This window comes from Cydia pomonella, chromosome 2 (assembly GCF_033807575.1).
Source record: "Cydia pomonella isolate Wapato2018A chromosome 2, ilCydPomo1, whole genome shotgun sequence".
NCBI lineage: Eukaryota > Metazoa > Arthropoda > Insecta > Lepidoptera > Tortricidae > Cydia > Cydia pomonella.
Window position 1 is genome coordinate 7,060,339 of NC_084704.1, and position 21,364 is coordinate 7,081,702.

A 21,364-nucleotide genomic window follows, 5' to 3' on the forward strand; every position below is an offset into this window, starting at 1 on the left:
AAATTATATATGTATTGATATCTATGCAGATTGTAATAATAATCTCTGTGCGACATAATACATAAATGTAGGTCAAATAAGCCAAAATCTTACAAATAAAATTGGACAAATGTTAATTTCGTCAAAATTGAAAATGATTCACAAAATGTAATTTAAACCTCTAAGCTGTGCTAATCTGCGTGGCTTGTCACGTCTTGTTTCAACATGACAGCACAAAAAGTTTAATTTTACGACATTAATTATCATCTTTTAGGCATGACTAGGCTGTCGTCCCATTTTCACTTCAGTACTTTATTACGGCTATATTTCCTTGATTTAATTTATTCTTAGTCTGGCGGCAGTCTTACATTATTCAACTGTGTTAATTCAGCTGGCGTTGGAGCTAGGACACTGAAAACGTTATCATTTTTGTATTTGATATAAATTTATATTTTTTGTTGCTAATGAGGTAAAAATGTGCAAAGTTCAACGTAGATGGCACTGCGAGCGAATGGATTACAACTGGCTGGGTGAGCTTTCTTTAGGCTGGTTTTAGTGTCACGATGACAGTCGACACCGAGAGATCCACGCGGATGGATGGATTATCAGCGCCGGGAGCTTCCGGTTCGACTACCATCTAGATAGTTAGCCTCTTGATTAATTCGTGTAATATGAATAACTTATCATACAGTAATGTAGTAGTGTGCCGTCATTGGAGAATTAATTTTGTAGCGCGTTTAACCACCAATTTGGAGGCAACGGCCGGTAGTCCACGTGCTACTTGTAAACTCCTGCTATCGCTTTACAAAAGCTAATAAAATCACCGTACACTGTCTTGTACTAACCGTACAATTTAAGTCGTATTTAAAGCTCCTAATACCTTGATACTCGCGAAATAGTCCCAATGTACTGAAGCCATAATTTAAAAAGAATTTACAAAATAACCCGTTTCTAAATTAACGTGACGTTATTTGACGTGTTGGCAATAAATGTGAACACACTTTTTTTTTATAATATAGAAGGTTAACAAGCAGATGAATGACCTGATGATAAGCAATTACCGTCGCCCATGGACACCAGCAACACTAGAGGGGGCTCTTTTCTTGATTTTAATATGTATTAATTTATGACCGCAGCAGCTGTGTGTTAGAAAAGGAGTTTTTGTTTTGTAGTTGTAATTTATTATACATTTTTACCAAATTATTTCACATAGGCAACACTTTTCTTGTGTGGCTATTATATAGGTAAAGAATTTCCACGAGTACCTTGAAGAAACCTTGATGCAACGGTGGAGGGTGAAAGTTATTTGACTAAATATGATGATGATGAAAATTACCCATGTCAAGTTTGAATCATACACCTAATCAAGTATGATTTTAATCTGAATATGTTTATTTACATAAGTAGGTACGATTAAATCGTAAATGTTGCTCGGAGTGGTATTCAACCTGTTTAATTTCTTGGTCTAATGTGCATTGCGTCCCACTCTCTCGTTAAGTAAAATGTGACTCGCAAATACACATTGGAGCAAAAATTGGACAGGTTGAATACCACCCTTAGCTGCTTAAATACTCGTACCTAAAATAGGTTGCAGATTAAAAGGAACAAAGGTTGCCTTCACAATTAGCCCGACGAGAAATCACTTGCAAAAGTTCGTTAAGAACGCAATCATAATTAGTCTGCCCGCAACACTTTGGTTATAACAAAAAACATTCATTAAAAATGAGGAAATGCTAGAATTATTATTTTTTTGTATGTTTTGTAATTCTGCGAGTTTAGCACTAATGAGGGTTTTGCGTGGACTTGAGTAAATTAGTAAGCAAGCTATTTTATTTAGCCTCATCTAATAAGGAACATCTTTCAAATATTCGTGTTTGAAGTGGAAAATTTACTTTCATTGGAATTCAAAACTAAAACGCTCGTGAACTCTGTGGTTCTGCATTTGTAATAGTGTAAATATTGTTATTTATTTGTATAGGTTTAATATGCTATGGGTAATGTTTTACGGTTTAAGGTGTTTACTATCTGTAGTATTTTGTTCAGACTCTTATAGGTACCTATTACCCACTATTTGTTTTAAATAAAGTAATGTATATTAATAACTCAATATTATTGACAAATGTGCTACTTTTTATTGTCCGGGTCAAGAGAACGTGAAGTTAAAAGGCACCTGTATTTTTTATTTACACAGAATTCTTCATTTCCATTTAAAAAATAAACTATTTAGATTTTCACTTTGATCTGTACCTTAGGCTCCCAACGAGTAAAGATTACGTACAAAAAACAACTTCCGTTTTCGGCATAAGAATTTAATTTTTTCCGTTTTCAACATTGATCAGTGCTATACTCAACAGTAATTAATTCACTTGAAGCCCTTTTGTTTTTGTACTCTTCTATTTTTAATTAAAACCCAGATCAATATAGCGGTAAAATGCTCGCCTTATTGAGGTTTGCTTTATTAAGGAAGGATTCTTTGAAGGGTCTTAGTACGGCTATGAAGCTCCGAACTGAAATTAAAATACGATCCCTGTAATTTTTATAATAAGATCGTCAAATTGAACTTAAGTAATATAAGTAAATTTTAAGTTAAGTACGAAATCTGACAAGTTCTTAAATTTTTCGTGACGACTTTTAAAATATCTGACATCAAAGGAACGATCGCCACGATAATGACGAGCAACTTCTGTAAGTGACGAAATAAGAAAAGAACTTAACACAGAAAGCCTAACACAATATTTAAGTAGGTACACAAAAAGTGCTTGAAACAAGTACTTATACAAGAAGTAAACTATAATAACAGTAAAATGTTATATTATCATGAAATTTTATTACCTAAATTTCTGAGGTTTTCACGCTACTCTTACAAAGACGTATCCTTATTTAATTTTTGACGTAAATTTTAACTTTAGCCCTTTGAAATATGGTTGAATTTGTAAACGTGGGGGCTTATAATAAGATAAAACTTCACCACATTCGTCCGTCGATGTTTGAGTTCAAGGTGAGGGTTAAGGTAAAGTTGTGGAGTATCTTTTTTCAGATGTTTATAATTCTTGGCTATAAGGCAGGACATAAAATCAGTGGTACTTAGTAAATATGTGATTGAAAAATGCGTTCAATACAGTAAATAAGTCTAAAATAAGTAAAAAAAAACACGATCGCAAAATAGGTAAACAAAACACAAAAGTAAAATAAATAAACATTTAGAACGAAACAAACGAGTAAGTACAAAATAGTTTGTACCGAGCCAGTATAAATCCTTTTTTCCCCAGTGCATAACCATTAATCACGGTAATAATGTCGTAACTCCTATTCCCAGTAGACTATGCATGCGTACAAAGGAAATTTTGTTGGTAGAGCGAATTCGATATCAAAAGCATCTATTTCAGTCTCTTCTGGAGCGTGATTTGGTGATGTATTAAGATTAAATTTGGACATAAATATGGCCCAAGAGAATGCTTCTATAAAGTCAAATATAAAAATATCTACAAATGTTCTGAAATACAGTAAGTACCTATTTTAGAAAATTTGTAGATATTTGAAACATTTAGTGAGTTCCAATTTGTTTTTTTTTTTTGTTTTCGGTAAACATTTTATATATAAGATAGCAAAATTGCTTGAAGACATGGAAGAAATCGAACGCTAAGTATCCGATACAATAACTCCCACATTGAGATAAAATAACCGGCGCGACGAAGCAGAATCGATATTCTCTTTTATAGCGTGTGGATTGCCATTTGCCAGACACTTGATTCTGGATTGTGGCCTCTCGATTTTGACAAGGGGTGACTGTTCTTAGCACAATATCGATACCGTATTTAATATATCTGCAGAAAAAATTAAATCACTGTATTATGCTATTATGTGCCTTGTCTTAATAGGATAAGGTAAAAAATTGATTGCGTCAAATTGTATTACTTTATATCTGCCCTAACGTAGCAGAACGGAGGTGAAGAATAAGGTAAACGTTGAACCGTTTACTCTAACACGTCATTGTTTCTGAAATTAAGTAAATCTCTTAGTAAGTTATAAGGTTCATTTATACTTAACATTTCTCTCAGGTGCTAGGTCTCACTTTATTAAGAGCGTCTGCTATATTGTGCTTCCAACATTGCATACTTATGTTAACCAACCTGAATAAAGTAATTATTTATAGGATATTTATATAAATCTGTGACCGCATGTATCAGTCAAAAAAATGGTAGCAAATAGGCCATATTTGTTGGAAATTGGAATTAATAAATTAAGTACCCAGTTGAAATGGTGAAAGTCATACGAGGATTTTATTGCAATTTACCGAGGTCTAAGCAAAACGCGTATGTTTAAAAAACAAACAAAACGTAATTCATGTCATTATTTTTCGATTTATTGGTCGAGTTTGGAGAAATGTAATATCGATTATTCGTGCGAGAAACAAAACATCTGCTTGCTTTACAATGATAATATAATTTATTAGACGACGGGTTTGGCCTAGCTATCAACCTCATCGGCCGATGGTTCGAATCCCGGTAAGGGCATTTATTTGTGTGTTGAATACACATGTTTGTTCCTGACTCATGGATGTTTTCTATGTTTCTTGTCGGTCAGTTCTAAAGTGGAGTTCAATACAGAAATTGCAAATATTGTAAACAAATATTGATAGATTTTTTTCCATTCGACATATAACCTAACATTTTTACAACGGTTTTTTTCCCTGAAATATTAATAATAAACATATATTTTAAGTAAAAATTGACATATTAAAAATATTTAAGTATATATATGTTGATAAGATCACGGTTGTTCATTAAAAGTGCGAGATTAAGAAGTAAGTATAAAGAAGTTGAAACGGTTTTTTTATATTATTTGCAATTTCTATTGAACTTCACTTTATTAGCAAATATGCATAGCTACCGGGGAAATTTTAAGTATATTTCTGGAAATTTTTCGAGTACTATCGGGAATATTAGCCCGTCTTTTATTTTTTGATATCAATTTATCCATAAGTAGTACCTACAATTTAGCTCCATATTCGAAACCTAGTATCTTTGTCGTGTTTAGCACCCATATTAAGCTTGATGACAGGATTAAAGCTAGTATTTGGTTATACGTACGAGTACGTATTCACAATTACTTAATATTACCTACGAGTATAACAATTTAAAAATAAGTAGCGGCATTGAAGTACAATTTTTCGTAAATAAATACCTACCTCATAAGATTGTTTTGGTAAAGCGATAGGTATAAAGTAGGCCCGTAATTTCACGCATCGGTGGCGTGACCATGAAACCGTAACTCATGAAACCTTAAGATATACACACTGGAAAAAGTAACACGAGTAGAAAAAATTTAGAGTCCGCCGCAATTTAGGCCGAATCACACCATATACCTATGTTACAAAATATTCTTGTTTTATTATTTATTATTAATATTTACATCGGGATGACTCACGTTACAATGGTCTGGGCCCGGGCCGGAGTATCCGACACTTCAGTTTTCTATAGAAAGCAGCACGTGATCACCGATCACCTGTCATAGAAAAAGAAGTGTCGGAAACCACGTCCCGGGCCCGGACGGTTCTAGCGTGAGGCGTGAGTCATCCTTTAATGCTCGATTAACCTATGGTGAAGTAGAGAGGGCCAATAGGCCCAATAGAGAGCACTCTCTATGGCATGTTTCCACCATCTAACCAATTACGTGTATACTACTATACTCCCCGGTTAAAAGGCAATAATTATAAATTAATAATTTTTTTATTTCTTTCAAATCCGTATATCTCATCATCCGAGTCTGGGGCCTGGCTGCACGCCTTACCGTCATCACACCTGGGGACGTTATTAGATAACGACTCCCTAAGGATTGGTTATTTGTGAGTATGTGGGGTAATGATGGAGGCGAACGGACACCACGAACTGAGTTGTGCGAGATGTGCTGGCAGGTTTCCTCGACATCATACGATTAACGATACCGTTCACAGAGCGATGGTGTCAGCTAACCTGCCGTGCGTGTTAGAATCCAACGGATGGGAAACGGCCTGACGGTCTCACCCTTGTTCCTTGGACTAAAGTTCGGAGTCTGCTGTGGGATGCTGCACATGTGTGAGCACATTTGCGGCGTCGCATCTTAAGGTGACAGTCCATTTCTGACCGCAGCTGCACTACTGCTCCGACATTACTGCAGCGGCCTGAACGCGTCGGTGTTATTGTCAATTTCCATAGTAAAATCAATGACGGTACCGACTGCACGTAATATGGTAATTTTAACGTATTTCCGACCGCAGCTGCATTACTGCTCCGACATTACTGCAGCGGCCTGAATGCGTCAGTGTTATTGTCAAATTCCATAGTAAAATGATGACAAGACCGACTGCACGTAGCATGGTGATTTTAGTGTTTGGTGTACATACGACCGCAACTGCGAACCGCACGTCAAATCTTTACAGAAATGTCTTTGGTCACAGATATTAGTAGCTCTAAGCAAAGAGGATATAACCACTACACTCTAAGGAGTTTATTACACCCGCGGATAAACAACCCCGATAGTTTCTGTGTTTCGCGGTAGTTCCTCTGTATCTTGGCGTTGCTCTTATTGTTTTTTTTTTTAATGTTTCCTGATAAATTCATTAAATAAACAGTTCTTTCCTTTTTTCGTAGTTTTCCGAGAACAGCTATAAGCTCGAAAGGGCAAGAACGATAGAGAGGCAGATATACGATTTTCAAATTAAGATTTTCATGGTAGGCAATAAGTAGATAGTAGCTATGTATGTATATATAAATTATTTACAAACTAATAATAGTGAAAAAACTGGAAAACTAGTTCGCATTAATGTTAGTAATGTAGTAGTTTGTATTAATGATGAGTGTTTTTTTCCTGTTTTGTGTTCATTTTTGTACAATAAAAAGTTTTACTACTACTACTACTAAATTACAGGACGCACTTATGTGTTAGAATAAGATCGATGTAGGTATGCTAACCATTATCGTACAATCATGTACACATAGCATAAAAATGTGACAACATAATATTTATATGATGATTCTAAGACTGAACGGACTGGTCGTATGCAATTTCCTCTCTCTTTCCTCTTTCTTTCGTTTTCCAAATTTTGACTGAGAAAATGTTTCGAATGAAAAAGCTTACCCTGTATCCTCTGTATTTGTGTTAGGATATTACGAAACCACAGTAAATTACATTTTTTTAGTGGCAACAATCTGGCAACAATGGTCGCGCACTGTGCGGCTTAAGAGGAATTTCCTCCCGCGGGCGCTCCGGCTTTAGTATGAGCTCCTTGCCGAGGTTTTTCTGAAGGTCTACAGTACGGGTTCTTGAAAAAATTAGTGTACAGGTTTTTAAAGGGTCGGCAACGCGCATGTATCACTTCTGGAGTTGGAGGCGGCGTGCTTAGGAGTTTCAGTGATGCTTATATTTATCAGGATTAATTACTGAATTCTCGCTGACAGTACCGTGGCGTCCGTGGCACAGTGAATTTGGCGTGATAAAATGTGAAAGTGTCGTAATATCATATTATATACACCGTGGGTTGGTAAAATCCGACAGATCTTAACCACGCATTCCTGAGGATCAAAAAATGTTTAGTAAAATTCGGAAAAAAAATGTTCTTTTTTTTCTTTTAGCCGATTTAAAAGCCATTTTCTGCACACAGCACGTTATTTCTTTCTACATCTTGGCGAAAAAAAAAAAAAAACGTTACAACGAAGAAGAAAAGTTTTCTTAATTCATCTATAGATCAAAAAAATAAATTGCGGGTGTTCTTTTTAGTTGAGTAATGTTTGTCAGAAGGTATGACCAAACCAAGTCACATAGAGGCAGCGCCGCAGCGAAAAAGGCGTTTTTCACAAAGTTATTGCAGAAACAAATTTTCGCAAGAATTGCCATTATCTCTGAAAGAAGACCGACTACAGAAAATTTGTATGATATTTTAGCCTCTAAATGCGATTAAGAATACAACTTTAAATCTGTTGTTGTTTAACACCTCATGGTAGCATATGGATACTCAAACGTAAGAAAAATTACAAAATTGAACCACAAGAGAAGCGACAGCGGTTTTAAAATAAAATTGTATTGACAGTTGCGGGGACTTCAAGGCATGAGGGTTAAACAAACTTTGCTACAGAGCGCAACACGAATTTATTTTATCACACCATCACGAGGAAAATATTTATTATTCCAATTAATTTATTAAATATTCTTTCTATCAGCCCCTTGGCTAACGTAAATAGCTTTCTTCATAAAGGGTTTCTTGTCTCGCCCATCAATTTTTATATGGTCTAGTCATAAACTGTATCTGCCACGACCACGAGTGCCGTCGCCCATGGACACCTGCAACACAAGAGCGATTATAAGATTTAAATTTGTGCTTTAGTTTGAAATAGGAAACTGGACAATATTAAGTGTAAATTGCGTAATTATAGCTCTTACTGTTAGAACATATAAACCAAACAGGTTTTAAACCCAATGTTCCTTAGCTGGAAGCTATTTTGTTTTGTCTGTGGTTTTTTTATTTTGTCAGTTTACAAACAAATGAATACACGTATCGTTTTGCTGTCTGCGACAATATAATGTTTTACTCTATTCAATCCTGGTAGAATTCCACTCCAAACCCAATAGGTTTTGGGCCCAGGATACGCGAATAATTAGTACGTAAATAGTTTTCGGCAAAAAGTTCAAAAATTAATTCGAAAATGTCGTATGAAAATTTGCCGACGACGACCTCGTCTTCCACGTCGAGTTCCGGGATCGCAGTCAATTTTGAAAAGCTCAGTGGCATAGCTAACTATGGAAACTGGAAGTTTTTGATGCGTATGTACTTGATTCATGAAAATCTATGGGATTGCATACAGGAAGAGTCTACCGGCGTTCCCAAGGTCAGCGATGAGCGTCAACAACAGAGAACGCTTGCAAAAATATGCCTGATGGTGCAGCCGTCATCGTTTTCACATGTACGTAACGCAAAGACTGGATACGAAGCTTGGAACAATTTGAAAAATGCCTACGAAGATAAAGGGCTATGTAGAAGACTAGGACTGCTACGTACTTTATTTGGATTGAAACTAGAGCAATTTAAGGATATGGAGGCGTGGTGGTGATAGCACCAACGCATCATCTTAGGCCCTGCTGGACGCACGGAGCAGAACCGGTCGTCCACCGGCCGCCGCGCCCGCGCCCGCGCCCCGCGCACCGCGCACCGCGCGCGACATTCTCCCACCAACCGCGACACACGAAACACGACGGCTCGCGTCCGGCCCGCTCGCGATTATGCTGTACGCGCCGCGCTCTGTTTTTATTGTAACGGTTGATTTGTAGTTTTAATATATTTTTACATAAGTTATACAGTCCGCTTATTTCTCTCCAGTAGCTAGACCAACATATGGTCCTTAAACGCCGTAGTAAATGACAGTGGACCGTTACAAGCGCGATTTAAAATAAAACCGTTAATATCGTATCCGTCGTTCTACGATTGATCACCTCATCACGACGGTTCTACGAGTGGAGGTCGCAGCGCATCGTGAGAAGCACATCTACATTCGCCCGTCTTCAGGTGCTTTCGAGATTGCTACATACAACTGAGGTCTTCGCCGTTATTATCATAACTCCAAAGTGCACGGCCCCTTCAGAGCAGCAGTATCTTCGAACTACGTACAACAACAGAAGCAACACCGGGTAAACAACAAACATCATAAATACAATTGCAAGAAGTTCATATAATAAAAACCACAAACAGAATAATCATCGGGAGTGGAGCTCACTACCTACCGGCCTACGATTACGGATAGCATAACTGTGAGATCATTCCAATATTCCCCTTATTTTAGTTTGTATTCCCATAAAAAGTAAAGTAGTTTAAAATCATTTCATTAAAATTACTTACGATCAAAACAAACCATTAAAAGTGCTTCGATCTTAATTGCATGGTAAAGTTGTCTTGTTCAGTCTTACAAAGCTTTATTTTTAACTTCCATTATTATTATCGTCATTTTTGCAAAGTAATTTAGTCATAAATAAAAGTTAAAATCGTAATTATTTTTCATAATAAAAAGTGGGTTGGTCGAGAAAAGCATTTTACGATACGATTTCTTAATAGCAATATCACAAGTAGCTTATTCCACGAAATTTCAACGCCTGCAAAAAAGCTTAGAGCAAAGTTGAGGATAGTGTTGCTATTTTTTTTCATCAGTTAACATAGTTACTACGTAGAACACTTAGTACTTAATTCTATTTCACTTTTTCTATTTTTTCACTGCATAATGGCTACAGAAACACGCTGCAAAGAATTAATTAAGAAGCGTGGTACAGTTATCTAAAGCTAAGCTTACGCAATTTACTGCTTATTTAACTACAGCAAAATCTTGTGCTCAGTTGAGTGACCCACAATTGGTTGAACTAGACCTACGCATAAACAAAATAGATGCTTTATATGAGTCATATGACACGTTTCAGAGCGAGTTGGAGCAGCTAGTGGAGGACCCGACCGAGCTGTATACCGATCGAGAGCAGTTTGAAGGGACTTATTACCACGAGCTCGCGACCGCACGAGAACTATTGGAGCGACATCGTAGTCAGCGCGCTAAGGAGTACGCTAGCGCCAGGTCTGAGGTAGGTTCCGATGAGTGCCCAACCGTCATATCATGCAGACAAAGCAACGTACGTTTGCCAAAAATAAATCTACCACATTTTAGCGGCGGCTGTCAAAATTGGTTGGAATTTAAAGATATTTATGTCTCATTAATTCATACGGAGAAAAGCATAGATGATATCAATAAATTCCATTACCTTCGTGCTTCTCTTCACGGAAGTGCGGCCATAGTGATCCGTAGCTTAGATTTTAGGGCAGAAAATTATAATGCAGCATGGAAATTGCTATGCGACAGGTACGACAACAAACAATTATTGGTAAATAATCATGTTCAAGCTCTTTTTAACATAGACCCGATTCACCGCGAGTCTTGTCATGGTCTCCGACAAATAGTCGACACTGCAAATAAAAATCTTAGAGCACTGGCTACCCTTGATCAGCCAGTCGATCATTGGGATACCTTAGTCATTCATATAATGTCGTCAAAGTTAGACAACATTACTAGTAGAAAATGGGAGGAGCATAGGAACTCATTGTCAGAACCTCCTTCACTTGACAATTTTCTGACATTTTTGAGTAACAGGTGTAATCTTCTTGAAACATTAGAAGAATCCAAAAATAATAAGTCGAAGGCTGAGCCGTCAGTCAGTAAACCGAAAAGTTTTGCAGCCTCTTCAAGTCAACATGACAGCGCAAAAAATCATCTTAAACCCTGTCCTTTGTGTAACAAGACCCACTATATCTTTAATTGTGACACCTTCAGAGCCTTGCCGGTTGACCAACGTTGGAATAAGGCCAAGGAGTATAAAGTGTGCCTTAATTGTCTGCGCCCGGGACATCATGAGTCGAAATGCAGTCTTAGTCATTGTAAATATTGTAAGGTCAGACACAATACGTTGTTGCACACTCATAATGACACAAATAACCCTACAGAACACGTAGCATTGTCGGCAACCAATCACGTCATGGGTAACGTATCACCACATGTATTTCTTTCCACAGCTCAGGTGAAGGTCAGTGACAGCAAGGGTCAGTTGCACACAGTGAGAATCATGCTGGATAATGGCAGCACAGCAAATTACATTTCGCAGAGTTTGACGAGTAGACTATCATTGCCAACACGCTCTATTATTTCTAATACGTCTGGTTTAAACGAACAAGAGTCAAAAAGTGTACAGGCTTGCTCTCTTCATATGGAGTCTTGCGATGGAACGTTTAAGACAGACATTGATTGTTACATATTGCCAAAGGTCACACGACCCATTCCTGACCAGTTTTTAAACGTGAATGAAATACCTATTCCTTCAGGACTTTGTTTAGCTGACCCCTCTTATTATGAACCGTCTTCAATTAATCTTCTTGTCGGTGCCCAAATCTTTTGGGCTATACTTGGTTCAGGGCGTATAGATCTTGGAAAACAAAATCCACTCCTTGCTGAAACTAAACTTGGCTGGCTTGTTGTAGGAGCTTTGTATCAGCCAAGCCTTAATAACCCTCATAATCCTGTTTGTTTCTTTCTTAATGATCAGCAAACGGGCATAGATCTTTCTCCATTTTGGGAGCTTGACACAATACCTTCAAAACATAATCTCACCATAGATGAAAATACATGTGAGCAAATTTTTTCCACTACAACAAAAACGTGATGAAGAGGGACGCTTTGTAGTCACTATGCCATTGAAGGAGTCACCAGACGTATTGGGAAGCTCGTTCGAACTGGCTAGACGCAGGTTCCTTTCCTTAGAGCGAAAGTTTGATAGGGACCCTTTGTTTAGAGAGCGGTACGTTGACTTCATGACTGAATATGAAACCTTAGGCCACATGAGCGAAAGTTTTCATGACACTTCGCGACAGTCATATTTTCTACCACATCATGGAATTCTAAGGGATTCTAGCAGCACTACCAAGCTGCGGGCGGTTTTTGACGCGTCTGCTGCCACCACGTCTGGAAAGTCCCTAAACGACATCCAGCTAGTAGGTCCTAGGATTCAAGATGACTTATTCTCTATACTACTTAGATTCCGTCAACATAAGTTTGTGGTGTCTGCAGACATAGAAAAAATGTACCGACAAATTTTAGTTGACGAGGAACAACGGTCTCTTCAAAAGATTCTCTGGCGGGCTAACCCCTCGCAACCTATAAAAATTTACACACTTAATACTGTGACTTATGGTACAGCGTCGGCTCCTTACCTTAGCACACGCTGTCTTCTCCAGTTGGCCACGGGATTCTCTAGACAAGCAAACTCAAGATGCAATATCAAAAGACTTTTACGTAGATGACTTCCTGTCAGGGTCACATTCAATTGCTGATACCGTGTCTCTGTGTCAAAAGGTCACAGACACTCTTCGCTCAGCAAAATTCAATCTTCGAAAGTGGCAATCTAATAGCGAACAAATTCTAAAGCAAATCAAAATGAACCTTCTCTTAATCATACCGTAAACTTAAGCGAAAAAGAATTATCAAAAACACTTGGCATTAGCTGGCATTGTACTCAAGATACTTTAACCTTTCAAATAAACATTTCAGTTCCTTCCGTAGTTACCAAACGCACTATATTGTCAGCCATAGCACAGATATTCGATCCTCTTGGTTTAGTTACACCTTGCATTGTAGAAGCCAAAATTTTAATGCAAAAATTGTGGGTAGACAAAATGGATTGGGATCAGCCTCTTTCAGGCAGCTTACTTATATCATGGAACAATTTTGCAAAAACATTACCTAACCTAAATAATGTAAATATACCAAGATGGATATTATGTGAATCATTTGCTTCTATTGAGTTTCATATTTTTACTGATGCCTCAGAAAAGGCATATGGAGCGTGCCTTTATGTCCGCTCCGTGGCCGGGGATGGCTCTGTGTGTGTGCGTCTTCTGGCCTCCAAGAGCAAAATTGCACCAATTAAGGCCACGACTATCCCTCGCCTTGAACTTTGTGCAGCATTGTTAGGAACAAGACTGTGTACTAAAGTCCTGGAGTCACTGACCTTGAAACCAGAACGTTGCATATTTTGGTGCGACTCCATGATTGTCCTTGGATGGTTAAAATCTTCTCCAGCTCTTCTAAGGCCGTTCGTAAAAAACCGTATCTCCGAGATACAAGATAGCTTTCAACAGGAATGTTGGCGTTACGTTCCTTCTAAAGAAAATTCAGCTGATCTCGTGTCCCGGGGTCTTGATGCGGATCTTATACAAACCTCGTCTTTATGGTGGTCCGGAACGTCTTTTTTAGCGTCAGATTCTTCACATTGGCCAACTGCACCTGGCTCTGAAAGTGAAATCTCATTACCAGAGATCATAACACATAAATCATTCGTCATTACTTCATCCAATTCAAATGATGCTAATGCTATTCAAACTTTAATTAATAATCGCTCAGATTATGCAAAGATTCAGCGGGTAATTGCCTACATTAAAAGATTCACTTACAATTGTCAGAATGCTAGTAATAAGAAACAGGGTTACCTTACCGCGTCTGAATTATCTGCTGCATCGACTCTGATCCTTCGCATATCTCAACAAACTGCCTTTCCTGAAGATTATGAATTGCTCAAATCAGGAAAGGAATTACCAAAACAAAGCAGACTTAAATCATTGTCCCCATTTTACGACTCTGGTCTTATCAGAGTTGGCGGTCGACTACTTAATTCCTTCTACGATTACGGTGTTAAGCACCCCATAATTGTTTGTTGTAAACAACCTATAATAAGGCTTCTAGTTAGGATGTTGCACCTCCGCGCTCTCCATGCAGGTCCTCAGTTACTTATGTCAGTTTTACGTCAAAATTACTGGCCTCTTGGGGGACGCAACTTAGTAAAGCATACAGTTCAACAATGTATCCGTTGCATTAGGCTCAAGGCAGAAACGATCCAACCTGTAATGGGTAACTTACCAAAGGAGCGGTTACATCTTGAATTTCCATTTATTGAAACAGGCACTGATTATGCCGGACCTATTTTGATAGCCGATCGCAAGGGTAGAGGCTGCAGACTTGTGAAAGCTTATATTTGTATTTTCGTTTGCTTAGCAACACGGGCACTTCATTTGGAGCTTGTCTCTGATCTTACTAAAGAAGCTTTTATTGCAGCGCTCGATCGGTTTTATAGCTCGTCGAGGGAAGCCGAGAACCATATTCTCGGACAATGGTACTACCTTTGTTGGCGCTGCCAACGAGCTCGCTAACGTGCTGAACCAAGATTTAGCCAAGGATAGGGCTGCTGAAGGTATTAACTTCTCTTTTATTCCCGCGTACACTCCTCATTTTGGCGGCTTATGGGAGTCTGCTGTTAAATCGGTGAAGCATCATTTACGTAGAGTGTTAGGACTTACGCATCTCACCTTTGAAGAGATGGCGACATGCCTTAGTCAGGTCGAAGCAATTTTAAATTCACGACCTCTTACCCCCCTTTCCGACGACCCCCTCTGACCTCACACCCCTTACTCCGTCACACTTTCTTATTGGGAGATCTCTTACGGCCGTACCACATCGTCAAGTCTCCAGCCAGAACATCTCAAGTCTCCAAAGGTTCCAGCGGATAGAAGTTCTCAAACAGCACTTTTGGAATCGTTTCTCAAGCGAGTACATCTTCAGTCTTCAACAGAGGACAAAATGGCGCAGTTCAAGAGGAAGGCTTGAAGTTGGCACTATGGTAGTAGTGAAGGAGAACAACCAACCGCCTCTTATGTGGTTAATGGGCCGTATCGTCAACGTGCTACCTGGAAAGGATGGAGTGGCCAGAGTAGCAGACATCAAGACCAAGAAGGGAATCATACGTCGAGCCTTTAACACAATATGCCCTCTCCCGATCTACAGTCTTGAAGACAATGAGTCTTCAACGCCGGGAGTATATGGTGGTGATAGCACCAACGCATCATCTTAGGCCCTGCTGGACGCACGGAGCAGAACCGGTCGTCCACCGGCCGCCGCGCCCGCGCCCGCGCCGCGCCCCGCGCACCGCGCGCGACATTCTCCCACCACCCGCGACACACGAAACACGACGGCTCGCGTCCGGCCCGCTCGCGATTATGCTGTACGCGCCGCGCTCTGTTTTTATTGTAACGGTCGATTTGTAGTTTTAATATATTTTTACATAAGTTATACAGTCCGCTTATTTCTCTCCAGTAGCTAGACCAACAAGGCGTATCTCTTGAAGATCACTGATTTAGATCAACAACTACGAGACATAAATTCTCCATTAGATGATGATTTCCTGTCAGTAATTATGTTAAGTGGTCTACCACCAGACTATGATCCACTTATTATGGCATTGGAAAATTCTAACATTAAATTGTGCAGTGAAACAGTAAAAAGTAAATTACTACAAGAAAATTTACGACGAGACGATAAGACCGAAGAAAGTTCTATGTTTACAAACCGGGGTTCTAGTTCAAAAGTGTCAACAAACATCCATCGAAGGTTAAGTGCTTCATATGTAAGAAACCGAATCATTATGCGAAAAACTGTCCAAACAAAGCCAATAAAAGTGAGAAACGCAGTGAGAAGACTGAAAAAGCGTGGAACGGAACGTTGCTAACCGCTTTGGCAGTTGACGTTAAGTCAAACTCCTTTTACATTGACAGCGGCTCAACTTGTCATATGTCAAACGATAAAACGTTATTGCAAAATTATGTTTTGGAAACTCCGCGTTCAGTAACAGTGGCGAATAAAGAAAAGCTGCATAGTGAGGGACATGGAACCGTCGAATTGTTGTTAAAAGGACACAGTGAAACTACGAAAATAAGCGATGTTGTTTACGTGCCGGGATTGTCAACAAATCTTATTTCCGTTGGCAAGATCGTAGACAAAGGACTCGAAGTGCATTTTAAGAAGCAGAAATGCGATATTTATTGCGGCAAAGATGTAATTGCCAGTGCTACGAAGGTGAACGGCGTCTATGAACTGGACATGACGAGTCAACCGTCACATGGATACGAGCTAGCTGCGGCATGTCACTCTGAGGATTTGGGTGAGCCAGTACTTAAGGTTCTTTCAAGGGATCAAGAAGCTGCTAATCTGTGTGAAATGAAGTCATCCCAGGAGTTGTGGCATCGTAGACTTTCACATCTAAACAGACGGAGTATGGATTTACTAAAAAAAGGTATGGCTAGTGGAATTGATTACACTAATGATAAACATATTCCCTGCGTAGCATGTCTTGAAGGGAAACAAAGTCGATTACCATTCCCCAAAGGTCTTATACCAGAGCTACTGAGAAACTTGGTCTGATTCATTCTGATTTAATGGGACCTATGCCAGTTTCATCATTCAGTGGTAGTAGATATCTCTTGACTTTCATTGATGATTATTCTAGAATGACTTTTGGATATTTATTAAAAGTAAAGATGAAGTATTGTCTGTATTTAAAACCTTTAAGAGTTTTGTTGAGAATCAAACTGATTTGAAAATAAAAGCGATTCGTTCAGATAATGGCACTGAATATGTGAATAAACAGTTCCAGATGTTTCTGAAAGAGCACGGCATCCAGCATCAGACAACATACCATATTGTGCAGCCCAGAATGGAGTCGCAGAACGCGCCAACCGCACGGTTATGCAGGCAGGACGCTGCATGCTGCAGGATGCTGGAATGGACCCGAGGTTCTGGGCCGAGGCATTGAATACAGCTTCCTCCGCATCAGTGACGTATAGAAGTATGGGCACTGCGAATATCATTCCAGATCTAGAACAGAGCCCAACTGGGGAAGTATCTCCACCTTACAGAAAACCGCAGCCAAATAACACTACACCCCACTCATGGTGTTGTGTTCCTGCCAGTGAGTAAGGCTGCCAGAGCTCGACGAGTGTGCGGCATACGTACGGCCCGCCTGATGGTAAGCAGTCTCCATAACCTAATATTTCCTCCAGGGACTGAAAAGGTACCCTTAAAAACGGTTTTGACCGGTCTTTTTAAAGGGTACCCGACCGTTAAACTAGCATTTCGGTACCGATATCAACGCTTTGGGTATCCAAATAAGCTTCCGTCCAAACGGTACCCTTAAATAAAAGTACCTTTAAAACAATTTTGAAACGGTACCCGACCGTTGAAATAGCATTACGGAAGCGGTATCAATACTTTAGGTATCCAAACAAGCTTCCACCCAAACGGTACCCTTAGACTTTAAAACAATTTTGAAAGGGTACCCGACCGTTTAAAATAGCATTCCGGAAGCGATATCAATACTTTGGGTATCGAAACAAGCTTCCGTCCAAACGGTACCCTTAAGTAAAAGTATCTTGCCACGCGATCGGATACCCGAATACAAACCGGTCACTCAATTTGAATGATCGCCCGCCATCTTGGATTTGGGCATTTAAGCTCAGATTAAGATGAAAATCGATATCTGAGGATCCCAGAGGATCTTTATTATGATTCTGAGGTCAAATTTTTAGAAAACGCACGCCATTTTTGATTTCGGCATTTAAGCTCAGATTCAGATGTAAATCGATATCTGAGGATCCCAGAGGACCTTTATTATGATTCTGAGGTCAAATTTTTAGAAAACGCACGCCATTTTAAATTTCGGCATTTAAGCTCAGATTGAGATGAAAATCGATATCTGAGGATCCCAGAGGACCTTTATTATGATTCCGAGGTCAAATTTTTAGAAAACGCACGCCTTTTTTGATTTCGGCATTTAAGCTCAGATTCAGATGTAAATCGCTATCTGAGGATCCCAGAGGATCTTTATTATGATTCTGAGGTCAAATTTTTAGAAAACGCACGCCTTTTTTGATTTCGGCATTTAAGCTCAGATTCAGATGTAAATCGCTATCTGAGGATCCCAGAGGATCTTTATTATGATTCTGAGGTCAAATTTTTAGAAAACGCACGCCATTTTAAATTTCGGCATTTAAGGTCCGATTAAGATGAAAATCGATATCTGAGGATCCCAGAGGATCTTTATTATGATTCTGAGGTCAAATTTTTAGAAAACGCACGCCATTTTTGATTTCGGCATTTAAGCTCTGATTGAGATGAAAATCGATATCTGAGGATCCCAGAGGATCTTTATTATGATTCTGAGGTCAAATTTTTAGAAAACGCACGCCATTTTAAATTTCGGCATTTAAGCTCAGATTAAGATGAAAATCGATATCTGAGGATCCCAGAGGACCTTTATTGTGAATCTGAGGTCAAATTTTTAGAAAACGCACGCCATTTTTTGTTTCGGCATTTATGCTCAGATTAAGATGAAAATCGATATCTGAGTATCCCAGAGAATCTTTATTATGATTCTGAGGTCAAATTTTTAGAAAACGCACGCCATTTTTTATTTCGGCATTTATGCTCAGATTCAGATGAAAATCGATATCTGAGGATCCGAGTGGACATTTATTGTGAATCTGAGGTCAAATTTGTAGAAAACGCACGCCATTTAAAATTTCGGCATTTAAGGTCCGATTAAGATGAAAAACGATATCTGTGGATCCCAGAGGACCTCTATTGTGAATCTGAGGTCAAATTTTTAGAAAACGCACGCCATTTTTGATTTCGGCATTTAAGCTCAGATTAAGATGAAAATCGATATCTGAGGATCCCAGAGGACCTTTATTATGATTCCGAGGCCAATTTTTAGAAAACGCACGCCATTTTTGATTTCGGCATTTAAGCTCAGATTGAGATAAAAATCGATATCTGAGGATCCCAGAGGATCTTTATTATGATTCTGAGGTCAAATTTTTAGAAAACGCACGCCGTTTTTGATTTCGGCATTTAAGCTTAGATTCACATGAAAATCGATATCTGAGGATCCCAGAGGACCTTTATTATGATTCCGAGGTAAAATTTTTAGAAAACGCACGCCATTTTAAATTTCGGCATTTAAGGTCAGATTAAGATGAAAATCGATATCTGAGGATCCCAGAGGATCTTTATTATGATTCTGAGGTCAAATTTTTAGAAAACGCACGCCATTTTTGATTTCGGCATTTAAGCTCAGATTCAGATGTAAATCGATATCTGAGGATCCCAGAGGATCTTTATTATGATTCTGAGGTCAAATTTTTAGAAAACGCACGCCATTTTAAATTTCGGCATTTAAGCTCAGATTAAGATGAAAATCGATATCTGAGGATCCCAGAGGATCTTTATTATGATTCTGAGGTCAAATTTTTTGAAAACGCACGCCTTTTTGATTTCGGCATTTAAGCTCTGATTGAGATGAAAATTGATATCTGAGGATCCCAGAGGACCTTTATTATGATTCCGAGGTAAAATTTTTAGAAAACGCACGCCATTTTAAATTTCGGCATTTAAGCTCAGATTAAGATGAAAATCGATATCTGAGGATCCGAGTGGACCTTTATTGTGAATCTGAGGTCAAATTTTTTGAAAAACGCACGCCTTTTTGAATTTCGGCATTTAAGCTCTGATTGAGATGAAAATTGATATCTGAGGATCCCAGAGGACCTTTATTATGATTCCGAGGTAAAATTTTTAGAAAACGCACGCCATTTTAAATTTCGGCATTTAAGCTCAGATTAAGATGAAAATCGATATCTGAGGATCCGAGTGGACCTTTATTGTGAATATGAGGTCAAATTTGTAGAAAACGCACGCCATTTTAAATTTCGGCATTTAAGGTCCGATTAAGATGAAAAACGATATCTGTGGATCCCAGAGGACCTTTATTGTGAATCTGAGGTCAAATTTTTAGAAAACGCACGCCATTTTTGATTTCGGCATTTAAGCTCAGATTAAGATGAAAATCGATATCTGAGGATCCCAGAGGATCTTTATTATGATTCTGAGGTCAAATTTTTAGAAAACGCACGCCATTTTTGATTTCGGCATTTAAGCTCAGATTCAGATGTAAATCGATATCTGAGGATCCCAGAGGACCTTTATTATGATTCTGAGGTCAAATTTTTAGAAAACGCACGCCATTTTAAATTTCGGCATTTAAGCTCAGATTGAGATGAAAATCGATATCTGAGGATCCCAGAGGACCTTTATTATGATTCCGAGGTCAAATTTTTAGAAAACGCACGCCATTTTTGATTTCGGCATTTAAGCTCAGATTCAGATGAAAATCGATATCTGAGGATCCCAGAGGATCTTTATTATGATTCTGAGGTCAAATTTTTAGAAATCGCACGCCATTTTTGATTTCGTTATTTAAGCTCAGATTCAGATGTAAATCGATATCTGAGGATCCCAGAGGATCTTTATTATGATTCTGAGGTCAAATTTTTAGAAAACGCACGCCATTTTAAATTTCGTCATTTAAGGTCCGATTAAGATGAAAATCGATATCTGAGGATCCCAGAGGATCTTTATTATGATTCTGAGGTCAAATTTTTAGAAAACGCACGCCATTTTTGATTTCGGCATTTAAGCTCTGATTGAGATGAAAATCGATATCTGAGGATCCCAGAGGACCTATATTATGAATATAACACTTACTTTTACTTTTCACTTTATCTAAATCCACGAATTCCATGGTGAATGTCTTGCACTCGCGTTTCGACTCTGGCCTTGTCGGTGTCAGTCTTACTCATGGGGCGACACTTAGAAATGTAGTTATCATTAGTTAAGATGGAGGCGATTTATATTAATTGAATCGAGACATCTCTAACTTTAGCTTAAAGTCGACTTCCGATTATGCAAACTACGCCACCAGATGTCACTATAAAATTGATACAATTTAAATATGTAAGTCGGACGTAAGGAATACAATCTCCATGTACCTACCAAAAAATGACCGTCCGTCCGTCACTAGTTAGGTAACGGCGCACGGTGGCTGAAAATCGGCCTTCATAGAAATAGAAACCGAAGTCTTAAATTTGAACTTTTTTTTATTGGAATAGCTG

The 21,364-nt window shown here is 38.6% G+C and overlaps 2 protein-coding genes across 2 annotated transcripts; both read left to right on the forward strand.

Annotated features, from left to right (window-relative positions):
• Positions 1-8,657: 8,657 nt before the first annotated feature.
• On the forward strand, positions 8,658-12,206 carry LOC133515630 (uncharacterized). Its single transcript, XM_061848200.1, has 3 exons — positions 8,658-8,915; positions 9,066-9,236; positions 10,270-12,206. Exons 1-3 carry the CDS (start codon positions 8,658-8,660, stop codon positions 12,193-12,195), a joined length of 2,355 nt encoding a protein of 784 aa, XP_061704184.1. The 3' UTR covers positions 12,196-12,206.
• Positions 12,207-15,941: 3,735 nt separating this feature from the next.
• Positions 15,942-17,480, forward strand: LOC133515631 (uncharacterized). Its single transcript, XM_061848201.1, has 3 exons — positions 15,942-16,650; positions 17,005-17,194; positions 17,465-17,480. The coding sequence occupies exons 1-3, from the start codon at positions 16,149-16,151 to the stop codon at positions 17,478-17,480; spliced, it is 708 nt and encodes a 235-aa protein (XP_061704185.1). The 5' UTR covers positions 15,942-16,148.
• Positions 17,481-21,364: the final 3,884 nt, after the last annotated feature.